General features: G+C 42.8%; 1 protein-coding gene across 3 annotated transcripts in view; it reads right to left on the bottom strand.

The window, feature by feature from the left end:
- GART (phosphoribosylglycinamide formyltransferase, phosphoribosylglycinamide synthetase, phosphoribosylaminoimidazole synthetase) overlaps positions 1-13,412 on the bottom strand; it is a 62,600-nt gene extending 49,188 nt beyond the window's left edge. For 2 of the 3 annotated variants that reach the window (XM_073361853.2, XM_073361863.2), the window contains exons 1-3: positions 13,306-13,412; positions 12,985-13,106; positions 7,656-7,804 (exon numbers count right to left, since the gene is read on the bottom strand). In XM_073361853.2, coding sequence (XP_073217954.2) covers positions 7,656-7,800 — 145 coding nt within the window. In that variant the 5' untranslated portion in view covers positions 7,801-7,804; positions 12,985-13,106; positions 13,306-13,412. The remainder of the gene's footprint in view (positions 1-7,655; positions 7,805-12,984; positions 13,107-13,305) is intronic. The other variant, XM_073361842.2, reaches the window with a different exon arrangement.
- Between the last annotated feature and the right edge of the window lie 239 nt (positions 13,413-13,651).

The raw sequence follows: 13,651 nt of genomic DNA, 5'->3' as shown, positions 1-13,651 counted from the left end.
CAATGAAGTCAGTGGGTGCTCATCATGTTTGCGAAACAAAGCACTTTTATTCAGTTGCCTAAATATGGAGTTAGCAATCTCACTTCAGACACCCAGGTTTGAAAGTTTTGGCCACTATGACGAAAGTTTGGGAAAACTGGTATTAGATTATTTATTTATTTAAAAAGATCTGATATCCTTTTTTACCTCAATGACTTGCAAAATAAGTTACCCATAAAGCCACTTTTTTAAGAGACAGGTGTTGTTTAACTGCGATAGTACTATAAACCTTTTGTGAAAGAGAAATTTTTTTTTAAATGTTCATTATTTCCTTTGAAAAAATCACGAGACATAGGATTTCAGTGCTAATTAAAGGGCATCTTGTGCATCCTGCTGTACATCACTGCCAAAGAGAGGGAAGGATAGACTTCCAGGAGCAAAACTTGATTAGACTGAAGTCAGTGGCAACACTCCCATTGACATACATGGAAAAAGGATTAAATCCCCATGCTTTAGAACATAATAAGGCTCACATGCCTCTGTGTAATTATTTCTTATTTTCTCACACATGCTGAAATCTAGACTGAGTTCCTGGCCCAAGCAGCAAGTCTTGGCTCTACAGAGATGCAAGGGGAGTGGGCGGAAGTGGGATGAAGCCTTCCCCCCCAGGCCACAGAATATGAATTCACCCCTCCTCACAAATCCAGGTTATGCCCCTTGAATGCCTGAAGGGGCTTGGATTTACCCCTTAACACACATTCATTGCAGCTCCAGTCCAGCGAAGTACTTAAACGGCTTTTGAGGGGACTACTCAAGTAGCTAAAATGATGTTCATGATTTGTTGGATTGGGGCCAGACTCTCCAGTATGTAGATAAATGCATCTTTTTTTACTGGGAAAGTGACAGAAAAGTGTAGTAATTCTAACAGTATTCTTTAAATGACATATTTAATTTAATCATCTGGACCTCATGCAAACTGACTTTAACTTGATTTAACACAGGGACAAACCTCTTTGTTTAACATTGTGGATGCAGAGGGATCATATGATTTCCATGGAAATGCTCATTCCCTTCCCCTCACCCTCAAAAACAAGCAACAGATTTGTTCTGTTTGGTTGATGACACTGCAAATGGAAAAATAAGATAGAGAAAAATAAATATGGCATTTCTTTGGTTGAACCCTGAGGTGGAAGTTACAGAGCAGTGGTTTTCAACCTGTGGTCCGCAGACCTCGGGGCGGCCGCAAACTATGTGTAAGGGATCCACAAAAGGTTGTCGTTACCACAGAACAATGGTTTTCAACCTGGGGTCTGCAGACTATGTCTAAGATTTCCAAAGGGGTCCACACCTCCATTCAAATTTTTTTAGAGGTCCACAAATGAAAAAAAGGTTGAAAGGCCCTGATCAGAGCATTTATTTTACATTCAGAATGTGTGAAATCTGTCATGGCTCATGTTTCCACAGAAGGTGGTAAGACATACAAAAGCAGATTTTAGTCGCATGCTATACAAGGATAATATACCGTATGTATGTGTATATAATGCATATCTACTGCATTAATTTTTATTTTATGTGTAATAACATATTTTAAAGTATACAGTTTATAATATATTAGTTGAAATATATGGAAACATAAGCCAGTCATTAAAATATTCTCTGCAGCTGTGTGATCTAATGGAGTAAGTAATTCTGGCTCCCTCTCCTGGACTGAGTAATTATTCCTGCTCGCCCACTGAGCCCTGGTCTACATTAGGACTTTAGGTCGAATTTAGCAGCATTAAATCGATGTAAACCTGCACCCGTCCACACGATGAAGCCCTTTATTTCGACTTAAAGGGCTCTTAAAATCGATTTCCTTATTCCACCCCTGATAAGTGGATTAGCGCTTAAATCGGCCTTGCCGGCTCGAATTCGGGGTACTGTGGACACAATTCGACGGTATTGGCCTCCGGGAGCTATCCCAGAGTGCTCCATTGTGACCGCTCTGGACAGCACTCTCAACTCAGATGCACTGGCCAGGTAGACAGGAAAAGAACCGCGAACTTTTGAATCTCATTTCCTGTTTGGCCAGCGTGGCAAGCTGCAGGTGACCATGCAGAGCTCATCAGCACAGGTGACCATGATGGAGTCCCAGAATCGCAAAAGAGCTCCAGCATGGACCGAACGGGAAGTACGGGATCTGATCGCTGTTTGGGGAGAGGAATCCGTGCTATCAGAACTCCGTTCCAGTTTTCGAAATGCCAAAACCTTTGTCAAAATCTCCCAGGGCATGAAGGACAGAGGCCCCCGAAGCAGTGCCGTGTGAAACTGAAGGAGCTGAGGCAAGCCTACCAGAAAACCAGAGAGGCGAACGGCTGCTCCGGGTCAGAGCCCCAAACATGCTGCTTCTATGATGAGCTGCATGCCATTTTAGGGGGTTCAGCCACCACTACCCCAGCCGTGTTGTTTGACTCCTTCAATGGAGATGGAGGCAATACGGAAGCAGGTTTTGGGGACAAAGAAGATGATGATGAGGTTGTAGATAGCTCACAGCAAGCAAGCGGAGAAACCGGTTTTCCCAACAGCCAGGAACTTTTTCTCACCCTGGACCTGGAGTCAGTACCCCCCGAACCCACCCAAGGCTGCCTCCTGGACCCAGCAGGCGGAGAAGGGACCTCCGGTGAGTGTACCTTTTAAAATACTATACATGGTTTAAAAGCAAGCATGTGAAAGGATTACTTTGCCCTGGCATTCGCGGTTCTCCTGGATGTACTCCCAAAGCCTTTGCAAAAGGTTTCTGTGGAGGGCAGCCTTATTGCGTCCTTCATGGTAGGACACTTTACCACTCCAGGCCAGTAACACGTACTCGGGAATCATTGTACAACAAAGTATTGCAGTGTATGTTTGCTGGCGTTCAAACAACATCCGTTCTTTATCTCTCTGTGTTATCCTCAGGAGAGTGAGATATAATTCATGGTCACCTGGTTGAAATAGAGTGCTTTTCTTCAGGGGACACTCAGAGGAGCCCATTCCTGCTGGGCTGTTTGCCTGTGGCTAAACAGAAATGTTCCCCGCTGTTAGCCACAGGGAGGGGGGAAGGTTGAGGGGGTAGCCACGCGGTGGGGGGAGGCAAAATGCGACCTTGTAATGAAAGCACATGTGCTATGTATGTAATGTTAACAGCAAGGTTTACCCTGAAAGAGTGTAGCCACTGTTTTATAAAATGTGTCTTTTTAAATACCGCTGTCCCTTTTTTTTCCCTCCACCAGCTGCATGTGTTTCAATGATCACAGGATCTTCTCCTTCCCAGAGGCTAGTGAAGCTTAGAAAGAAAAATAAACGCACTCGCGATGAAATGTTCTCCAAGCTCATGCTGTCCTCCCACACTGACAGAGAACAGACGAATGAGTGGAGGCAAATAATGTCAGAGTGCAGGAAAGCACAACATGACCGGGAGGAGAGGTGGCGGGCTGAAGAGAGTAAGTGGCGGGCTGAAGAGAGGGCTGAAGCTCAAATGTGGCGGCAGCGTGATGAGAGGAGGCAGGATTCAATGCTGAGACTGCTGGAGGACCAAACCAGTATGCTCCAGTGTATGGTTGAGCTGCAGCAAAGGCAGCTGGAGCACAGACTGTCACTACAGCCCCTGTGTAACCAACCGCCCTCCTCCCCAAGTTCCATAGCCTCCACACCCAGACGCCCAAGAACTCGGTGGGGGGGCCTCCGGCCAACCAGCCACTCCACCACAGAGGACTGCCCAAAAAAAAAGAAGGCTGTCATTCAATAAATTTTAAAGTTGTAAACTTTTAAAGTGCTGTGTGGCATTTTCCTTCCCTCCTCCATCACCCCTCCTGGGCTACCTTGGTAGTCATCCCCCTATTTGTGTGAGGAATGAATAAAGAATGCATGAATGTGAAGCAACAATGACTTTATTGCCTCTGCAAGCGGTGATTGAAGGGAGGAGGGGCGGGTGGTTAGCTTACAGGGAAGTAGAGTGAACCAAGGGGCGGGGGGGGGGGGGGGTTCATCAAGGAGAAACAAACAGAACTTTCACACCGTAGCCTGGCCAGTCATTAAACTGGTTTTCAAAGCTTCTCTGATGCGTACCGCGCCCTCCTGTGCTCTTCTAACCTTCTAAGATGCCCTGGTGTCTGGCTGCGCATAACCAGCAGCCAGGCGATTTGCCTCAACCTCCCACCCTGCCATAAACATCTCCCCCTTACTCTCACAGATATTGTGGAGCACACAGCAAGCAGCAATAACAGTGGGAATATTGGTTTTGCTGAGGTCTAAGCGAGTCAGTAAACTGCGCCAGCGCACCTTTAAACGTCCAAATGCACATTCTACCACCATTCTGCACTTGCTCAGCTGTAGTCGAACAGCTCCTGACTACTGTCCAGGCTGCCTGTGTACGGCTTCATGAGCCATGGCATTAAGGGGTAGGCTGGGTCCCCAAGGATACATATAGGCATTTCAACATCCCCAACAGTTATTTTCTGGTCTGGGAATAAAGTCCCTTTCTGCAGCTTTTGAAACAGACCAGAGTTCCTGAAGATGCGAGCGTCATGTACCTTTCCCGGCCATCCCACGTTGATGTTGGTGAAACGTCCCTTGTGTTCCACCAGAGCTTGCAGCACTATTGAAAAGTACCCCTTGCGGTTTATGTACTCGGCGGCTTGGTTCTCCGGTGCCAAAATAGGGATATGGGTTCCGTCTATGGCCCCACCACAGTTAGGGAATCCCATTGCAGCAAAGCCATCCACTATGACCTGCACATTTCCCAGGGTCACTACCCTTGATATCAGCAGATCTTTGATTGCGTGGGCTACTTGCATCACAGCAGCCCCCACAGTAGATTTGCCCACTCCAAATTGATTCCCAACTGACCGGTAGCTGTCTGGCGTTGCAAGCTTCCACAGGGCTATCGCTACTCGCTTCTCAACTGTGAGGGCTGCTCTCATCCTGGTATTCATGCGCTTCAGGGCAGGGGAAAGCAAGTCACAAAGTTCCATGAAAGTGCCCTTACGCATGCGAAAGTTTCGCAGCCACTGGGAATCGTCCCAGACCTGCAACACTATGCGGTTCCACCAGTCTGTGCTTGTTTCCCGATCCCAGAATCGGCGTTCCACAGCATGAACCTGCCCCATTAGCACCATGATGCATGCATTGGCAGGGCCCATGCTTTCAGAGAAGTCTGTGTCCATGTCCTGATCACTCACGTGACCGCGCTGACGTCGCCTCCTCGCCCGGTATCGCTTTGCCAGGTTCTGGTGCTGCATATACTGCTGGATAATGCGTGTGGTGTTTAATGTGCTCCTAATTGCCAAAGTGAGCTGAGTGGCCTCCATGCTTGCCTTGGTATGGCGTCCGCACTGAAAAAAGGCGCGGAATGATTGTCTGCCGTTGCTCTGACGGAGGGAGGGGCGACTGACGACACGGCTTACAGGGTTGGCTTCAGGGAGCTAAAATCAACAAAGGGGGTGGCTTTACATCAGGGAGTATTTCAGGCAGGACTTCACGGAGGGTTCCAATAAGAAATAGTGCACCTAAGTTATTGTTCTTATTGGAACAAGGAGGTTAGCCTGGCCTCTGATTGATACATGGCTAGATTTACCTCGCTGCACCTTCTCTTTGAGTGACTGCATTGTGACCTAGAGGAATGAGTCCCCTAGACGGGGGAGGAAGGGAAGCAAATGAATACAGAACAAATCTGGTGTATTTCTTGTTTTGATCCACTCCATCTATCTTTTACATCTTTGGCTGGCAGCAGACGGTGCAGAAGGACTGCATGCCATCCACATCTCATGGCTGCTCGGCAAAAGATGGTACAGTACGACTGCTAGCCATCCTCATCTCTTGCCTGCCCGGCAGAAGATGGTACAGTACGACTGCTAGCAATCTGTATCGCCTGCCTGCTCACCATAAGACGGTTCAATAGGACTGACTGCAGGACTAAAGAGAATGACCTGGTCAAGTCACTCCAAATTTAGTCCCTGCGCCCATGTCTGCTCAGGCGCTCCCCCGACGTGGCCAGGAGCACCTCGGACATGACGATGACGGCTACCAGTTGTACTGTACCGTCTGCTGCCACAAGGCAAGGGGTTGCTGCTACTGTGTAGCAATGCCGTACCGCGTCTGCCAGCACCAAGGAGACATAGGGTGACGGTTACCTGAGCGGGCTCCATCCTTGCCGTGGTATGGCGTCTGCACAGGTAACTCAGGAAAAAAGGCGTGAAACGATTGTCTGCCCTTGCTTTCACGGAGGGAAGGAGGGAACGGGGGCCTGACAATATGTACCCAGAACCACCCGCGACAATGTTTTAGCCCCATCAGGCATTGGGATCTCAACCCAGAATTCCAATGGGCAGCGGAGACTGCGGGAACTGTGGGATAGTTATCCACAGTGCAATGCTCCAGAAGTCGACTCTAGCCTCGGTACTGTGGAAGCACTCCGCCGAGTTAATGCACTTAATGCACTTAGAGCATTTTCTGTGGGGACACACACACTCGAATATATAAAAGTGATTTCTAAAAAAATGACTTCTATAAATTCGACCTTATTCCGTAGTGTAGACATACCCTGAATCATTGTGTGACTTTAGGAAAGTCACTTAAGCCAACATTTTCAAAAGTCACCACCAATTTTGGATGCTCAACTTTAACTCAGGTCTGACTTTTATAATTGATGACTACCAACAATTCCAATTCAAGCCAATTGACGCTGTAGGTACTTTAAAACCTCTGAAAAAGGTACCTAGAATTGACCTAACCACATTATGTCCTGACATGAAAAACATGGATAAGAACATTTTCTTACCTACAGCATTCACCCTTAAAAACTTGCTAATTCTCTCAGATAATTAAATAAGCAATATCTCAACACACACCTAACATTCCTTGTGGGCACAAGCGTGACCCAGATTACACACCTGTGCAGAGGAAATAAGGAAGCATAAGGGGAATAAAGCAGCACCAGAGTGGGATACCTGTGTTATAGGCAGGCTAGGAAGGATTTGATTTTTAATTGGAAAACGTCAATTTTACTGTATACACACACGACAAAATACTTCCATCATCATAACAGAAATTACCAGATAGGCGAAGTAAGAAAAATGCTGCATGAGAACTTATTGGAGTTGGATTTAAGGTGATTTACTTTATACATTTTGACGTGATGTTGACACTGTGTGCTTAACAGTTATGAAGCTTTAACGTTTTGAATCTCTGCTGTCATTAAATAACGATTATCTGACCCTCCCCATGGTTTTCTGTAACTGTGAAAATCAATACTTAAAAAAAATCCTTAAAAATAAACATTGATATTATCCGTCAAAATTATGAGTAGGCTTGGCAGAATTCAGGCATTTGTTTTATAGACAGCAGCCTCTGCAGGGCCTCTTGCTACACAAGAGGGTGGGTAGTGTCTTGACTCCGCCTCCCCAAAGCAGCACCAGCACAGCTGAGCTGGTGCAGAGGGGGAAATAATCTGCACAAGATAAATTACAGTCTGAGTAAAGCTTTTTTAATTACTTCTCACCCTATCCAAACATCACCTTTATAAGCATTCAGGGTCTGAAACATAAGAACTCCTATAACACTAACAGATAGAACCCTAAATTTATCAATGAACCAGTTTAGGCTCAACTATTGGTAATACACATTAAAAAAATACTATTTAGGTTCTCTTTTTCGTTTATTACCTGAATTTGAAATCTTTCCATTATTGGCTGTTCCTGCATTTCCCGGAGCGACTAGCACTTGTTTTATATGTGGTGACTGTGCTAATTTCCAGGCCAGGGCATGCTCTCTGCCTCCGCCACCAATCACAAGCACTCGATCAGCCATCAGTCTGTGCAAAACAACCAAAGTAATAATATTCAGGTTAGGAAAGCAACAACATCACTGCGTGCACTCATCAACTAACATCTTTAGTCTGCAGAGCAGCAGAGGAACTCACTGCAGAGGCAGATGCCTTTTTTGCCTGTTTCACATGATTGTTGTCCTGCAGGTTTGTGTATAAATGTGGTGATAGAGAAAGCAAGGTAATGATAGCACTGGCTCAACCAAGCACAGCACAAATGCCACAGAAGTTTTTCCATGGAGTTCTGCCAGTGCACATCAACATGAACCTCCTATACTATTCCTGGTTCTCTCCTTACCAGACTACCTACTGTACCAAAATTACACAGAAGTTTTATGACATGGATAAATGTTCACTACTGACCCAGCTGTGATTAATCACAGGACATTTTATACTTGCAACCTAAATAGGTTTCTGAAGAATGTGAAAATGTCAAAGGTAAAGTCCCTTTGGACTAGTGAAGACTTATTTGCTAATCTGTCTAGTGGTGTTGCTAAACTAAATGGGAGAGCTCAAGACTTCTCACAAGTGATGTCTGAGAATCTTCTTAATACCTTATATGAAAATGCAAAGGTCAGAATGATGAAACAGGGAAATGTCTTCCAACCTCGATCTTCTTCAGGACAGAGCAACCGTATTCCAAACAAAACTTTACAGACAAATACATGAAGAGCAGCATGTCCTGATAAAACAAAAAGCAGCCTGACCCTGCAAGGAGCTAATCCGGGGTCTGTTCCAACATTCCCCAAAAAATCAGTGGAAACACTCCCAGTGATTCATTGAGAGTTAGCTGGGGGAACCCCCAAATGAACTAAGACTAACCAAGCCCACCTGTGCCACAATTGTTTTCCTGCATATAAAAGCCAGGGCCAGTGTTAGGGGAGAGCAAACAGGGCAGTTGCCTGCGGCCCCACGCAACCACATTGCTCAGGCTTCTGCTTCAACCCCGAGTGATGGGGTTCAGGGCCCTGGGCTTCAGACTTCTGCCATGGGCCCCAGTGAGTCTAATGCTGGCCCTGTTTGGTGGCCTCCCTGAAGCCTGCTCGCAGCCCCAGGACCCCTGGTTGAGAACTTCTGATCTATAATATCCACAGCAGACCAGTCTATCAGTTAGAACTTGAAAAAGCCATCCAGTAAAGGACAATTCGTCTAAGCAGAATGCCAGTAGCTACAAACTAGTGTTGCTAAGCCTGAATGTAAAAGGTACTAGTGGCAAAAAAGAGGTTTTTTTTAAAACCATAATACATACAAGGCAGTTGTTTATACACATTTCAAATAGACAGAGTTAACAGTATTATTAAATAGTGAAAATAAATTTTTAAAAGCCTTTCATGCAGAGGGAAGCAACCACAACCACTTTAATTTAATTCTTTTTAATGCTTAACAATAAATTTCACGTGGTCAATAAGGGGGTCTTGTGTCTTTGCTGTCCAAACCATCTTATATTCATTAGGAGGAAGAACATCGATTAAATAAGAATTTTACTCAAATTGAAAAAACAGCACTTTGTTGTAATCTTAGCAAACATGGCACTTAAATCCCATTTGTCTTCCTGCATTTCTTCCATGAAGAGGTTGGTCACCAACCCACTCATGTACATGTGTACAGTTTCACCCAAAGCAGCGCAGATAAACATTTGGCACAGTATTCATGTTGGATATGCATACATGCAAGCTCTATTTACAGAAGGCTAAAGACCAGAACTTCTATGTAAAAGGGTAAGAAAGAACTGTCAGAGAGCTAGTCTCCCCCCAAAATTCATAGATTCTAAGTCCAGAAGGCACCATTGTGATCATCCAGCCTCATCTCCTGTACAACTCAGGCCACAGAAATTCCCCTAATAATTCCGAGGGTATATCTTTTAGAAAAAACAATCAATCAATCTTGATTTAAAAATTGTCAGTGATGGAGAATCCACCATGACCCTTGACAAACTGTTCCGTGGTTAAAAAGTGACATTACGACAGCTGTGACTGATAGCAGGTTTTCAGCCCATCAGCAAGACAAGGTATGTGCCTCATACCCAAATCAGCCATATTTCATGAGAAATGTAGTTAGTCTGCTGAAAGCATGACTCAAACCCTGCTACCTTCTCTCCATATAGCAGCTACCTAGTTTTGCTCCTTTCAAGGGCTAGACACTAGAAACTTGTCTTCCCTGGGAATTGTTACTATTCAGAGCATGGCTTCCACTACAAAGGGGTCACTTGGTTTAATATCATGAATATATATGAAAAAGCATGTTTTTAAACCTAAAAAGTCTTCATAGCAAATTATGGGCAGAAAGATCCCAGACATTTTTCAGAAGATATTTCAATTCTATATGATATAACATTTTTAAGTCTTGTACCAAATAGAAGACTCTTTCAGAGACCGAACATTTTAACAAAAACAAAAATAGAGTTTGAAGAATAAAGAAAACCCCTGAATAAATCATGAATTGTGGGGGGAGGAGAGAAGAGTTCAGAAAATTAAGCATTAAGCATGAAATACTTCACCATTAGCTATATAAATTTAGTTTTAAAAAACATATTTTCAGGTGCTCTAAACGGTAGCTTTCCGAAACGACATGCTGATGAAAAGACACTTCAGATTTATATAAATATTTTTAAAATACATTGATTGCAAAGTGACGTGTCCATTTAAAAGCTATCTACTCACTTTCATGAACAAAATTAATGTTTTTAAAAAATTTCACACTGGTCCTAGAGATGGTCTAATCAGCCTGTGATGGAATGAAAAATCATCACTTATAGTAAAAATGTTTGATGTGAAAGGTAAGCAAGTAAAAGAAAAAAGGGAAGAAAGGTTAAGGGACTGGCCACAGTGAAGGATAATAATCTAAGAGGAAAACATTTTTTTCTTATTTAAAAATAATATAATGTATTAGACAGTTATCTCTTATTCCTAAATGAGTCAAATCCAATAAGCATGTTCCCATGGCAGCGTATGGAACCTCAGAGCACAAGAATACAGACTTGAAAAGCAAGGTTATCACAAGAGCCACAGAAATTAAAACACATGCTTTAAAGATTTATTCTGCAAGTTACTCCATTTGTGCTTGACACAGAGGCTGAAACCAGGACAGAGAATGTATTTAAGATAATGCTGATCTGAGAGAAGGGATACTCAGTAGCCAGACACACAATGACAAAAGAGAAAGTCAATCTCCAGTTAAATTGATGAACCCAGTCCCAATGCCACCGCCTTACTGACTACACCACACCAATGAGATAAAATAATCTGAGTTAAGAGTACCTTGAGAGAAGCTCAGCCCTTCACACACACACACACAAAATAATAAAAAAGTATATAAAAAAAAAAGACTGCATATGCTTAATTTTACACACATGAATAGTTCCATTGAATCAGGGGGATCTACATAAATAGCCTGATTTTCACAGCACTGAGCACCCCCAGCTTCTACAGAACTGCACTGAGTTTCTGGATGTTGAACACTTCTGGAAAAAAAAAAACCACAAAAACCAGACAACTTAATTATGTATGTAAATATGGATGTTAATTTAGAAGCCTATGGAAAAGTTTGGCCGAGGCTCTGCACCTAGAATCTTGGAAAGAAGATCACAGAATTTAAACTTCATGTGTAGAGCAATGGGGATCCAGTGACTAATGACACCTATACCTCTTACCTAGGGCTTTTCAGCTATAGATCTCAAAGCACTTTATAAAAGGAGGCCAATTTCATTATCCCCATTTTCTAAAGGGGGAAAATGAGGCACAGAGAGCTGAAGTGTCATCCAGCAGGCCAGTGCCAGAAGTGGAAATAGAACCCAGATCTCCTAAATCCCAGTCCACTGCTTTCTCAGCAAAGTGACTCTAGAGGAAGGTGACATGGCTGAAGCAACAGATGAGAAAAATGACTTTGGCAGGGAGAAAAAAGGATTGGCCTTTTAGAAGGAACTCAAATCATTCGGTCATAACAATTATACCTTGTCTCAAAATTCTTCCTAAAGTACAAGCAGTCACCTGAAGCCATATTCCGCTCCTAATTTAGGGAAACACACACTGGAAAACCAATACTAAAAATCAATGGGAATTTTGGTGGCCTCATCCCAACAGATACTCAAACCTGTAACCCTAATTATATTCAGTAAGAGTTCAGAGTGCTTTCAGGATCCAGACCTAGGTAAAGATTGCAGAATAAGGCCTAGAGAGAATAAAGGAAAGGAAAGAAGCATTTTCCTTCCTGCATAAATATTTTCAACATATATACTTACATATTTAAAGTAAATATACTTTAAAAAAAGATAACAAATGTCAGCAAATTTAACCACTAATTTCAAGCTTCCCTAGCTGAATTTAAAGAATTTAAGAGGACAATGCCAATTTTGGTAGTATCCCAAATTTGCAACTAAGGGAAAGAATAAAAGTAGGTTAAAAATCAAACCAAGATAGGTCAAAAGTTTAATATTCACTTTGTTAAAAGCAAATATTTCCCTACTTGTTTAAAGCCAAAAACTAAAACAGTGTAGCATTTATATAATACTAACATAACAAGCCAGTATGTGTGCATAATGAAAGAAACAGAATTTAAATTTCTAGTTTCTGAGATGCAATGCTGAGCAAGAGTAAGAACAGCTATTTTTAAATTCATATAAATAAAAAAAATCCTATTGCCCTTATAAATAATAAAACAAGCAGTAGAAGAAGCAATTTGCAGTTGCAATAATTACAATGCTATAATCAAAAAGAAAAGGAGTACTTGTGGCACCTTCGAGACTAACCAATTTATTTGAGCATGAGCTTTCGTGAGCTATAGCTCTATAACCACAGTTTTAAAATTAAACGCACCCACCCAAGTTTGTTCTAGCTATACAAGAACAAATGTTGCTCGTCTTACTCATGCAAGTCATTCAGTTGAAAGGGAGGGCTCACATAAATACAGTGAGCACGGGTTGACATTCAAAATGCTGTTCCTACAACAGTGAAGAGGAAAAGCCATTTTACGGAAGATCAAACAGCACAGACCAAGCACATGGCCATCTCTGAGATCACAGAATAAATCTCCTCCTACAAATTTGTCTCTTAAAACATTATTTCTTTCAAATGCCTCATTGCAAAACCTACACATGTGCAACTCCGCTAGCATGAATGCACAACGTGCATTAGACAGAACACATTTCTAAAAAAAACGAACGAAACACTTACTGTAGAAAGAGAGCAGAGCACGTCCGCCTGCCAGACTACTAAACCTTTTGCAGCAATTTCGGCAAACGACAGACCAGTTCCCAGAATTCTTAGCAACATCAAATGTTCATGCTTGATTAACCCTTTAGGTAGAAGAAAGGAAAAAGCAATGAATGGGAGGGATTGTAAACGGAGGAAGAGAACTTTTTATACTAATAAATCAAGAAAATAAGAAATAGAAAACTGATAGTGAATGCCACTAACAGTTCACAGTCTATCTGTGCATGAAGCTAGGGATTTTACAGTCATTTATTTACAACAGACGGCTCTTTTGACACATACAGGCCTTGGAGCTACAAAGAGCTCTGGACAGGAGGATCCATGTGTCTATGGGGTGCCCCATTGACTTCAATGCAGCTCTTCATAAATGTAGTGATCTGCTTATGTAGATCTGATTGCAGTATCCGGGTGGCAGTCTAATAGACTGTGAAATAATTTCCCACGGGAAGTAGTTGAGCCTCATCCTGGCTGCATTTACAACTAGATAGGACAAACACCAGAAAATGTACAACAGTGAATAATTTTGCATTGCAAGGTTACGGACTACAGCTAATAGATCTTTTTCATCTCTAGATTATTTGATTCTATGATATAATGGAGGAAATATAACATCACTATATAGTGTAAC

Source organism: Lepidochelys kempii, chromosome 1 (assembly GCF_965140285.1).
Source record: "Lepidochelys kempii isolate rLepKem1 chromosome 1, rLepKem1.hap1, whole genome shotgun sequence".
Classification (NCBI taxonomy): domain Eukaryota; kingdom Metazoa; phylum Chordata; order Testudines; family Cheloniidae; genus Lepidochelys; species Lepidochelys kempii.
The sequence above is the reverse complement of the archived record's forward strand: the minus strand, read 5'-3'. Positions and strand labels throughout refer to the sequence as shown.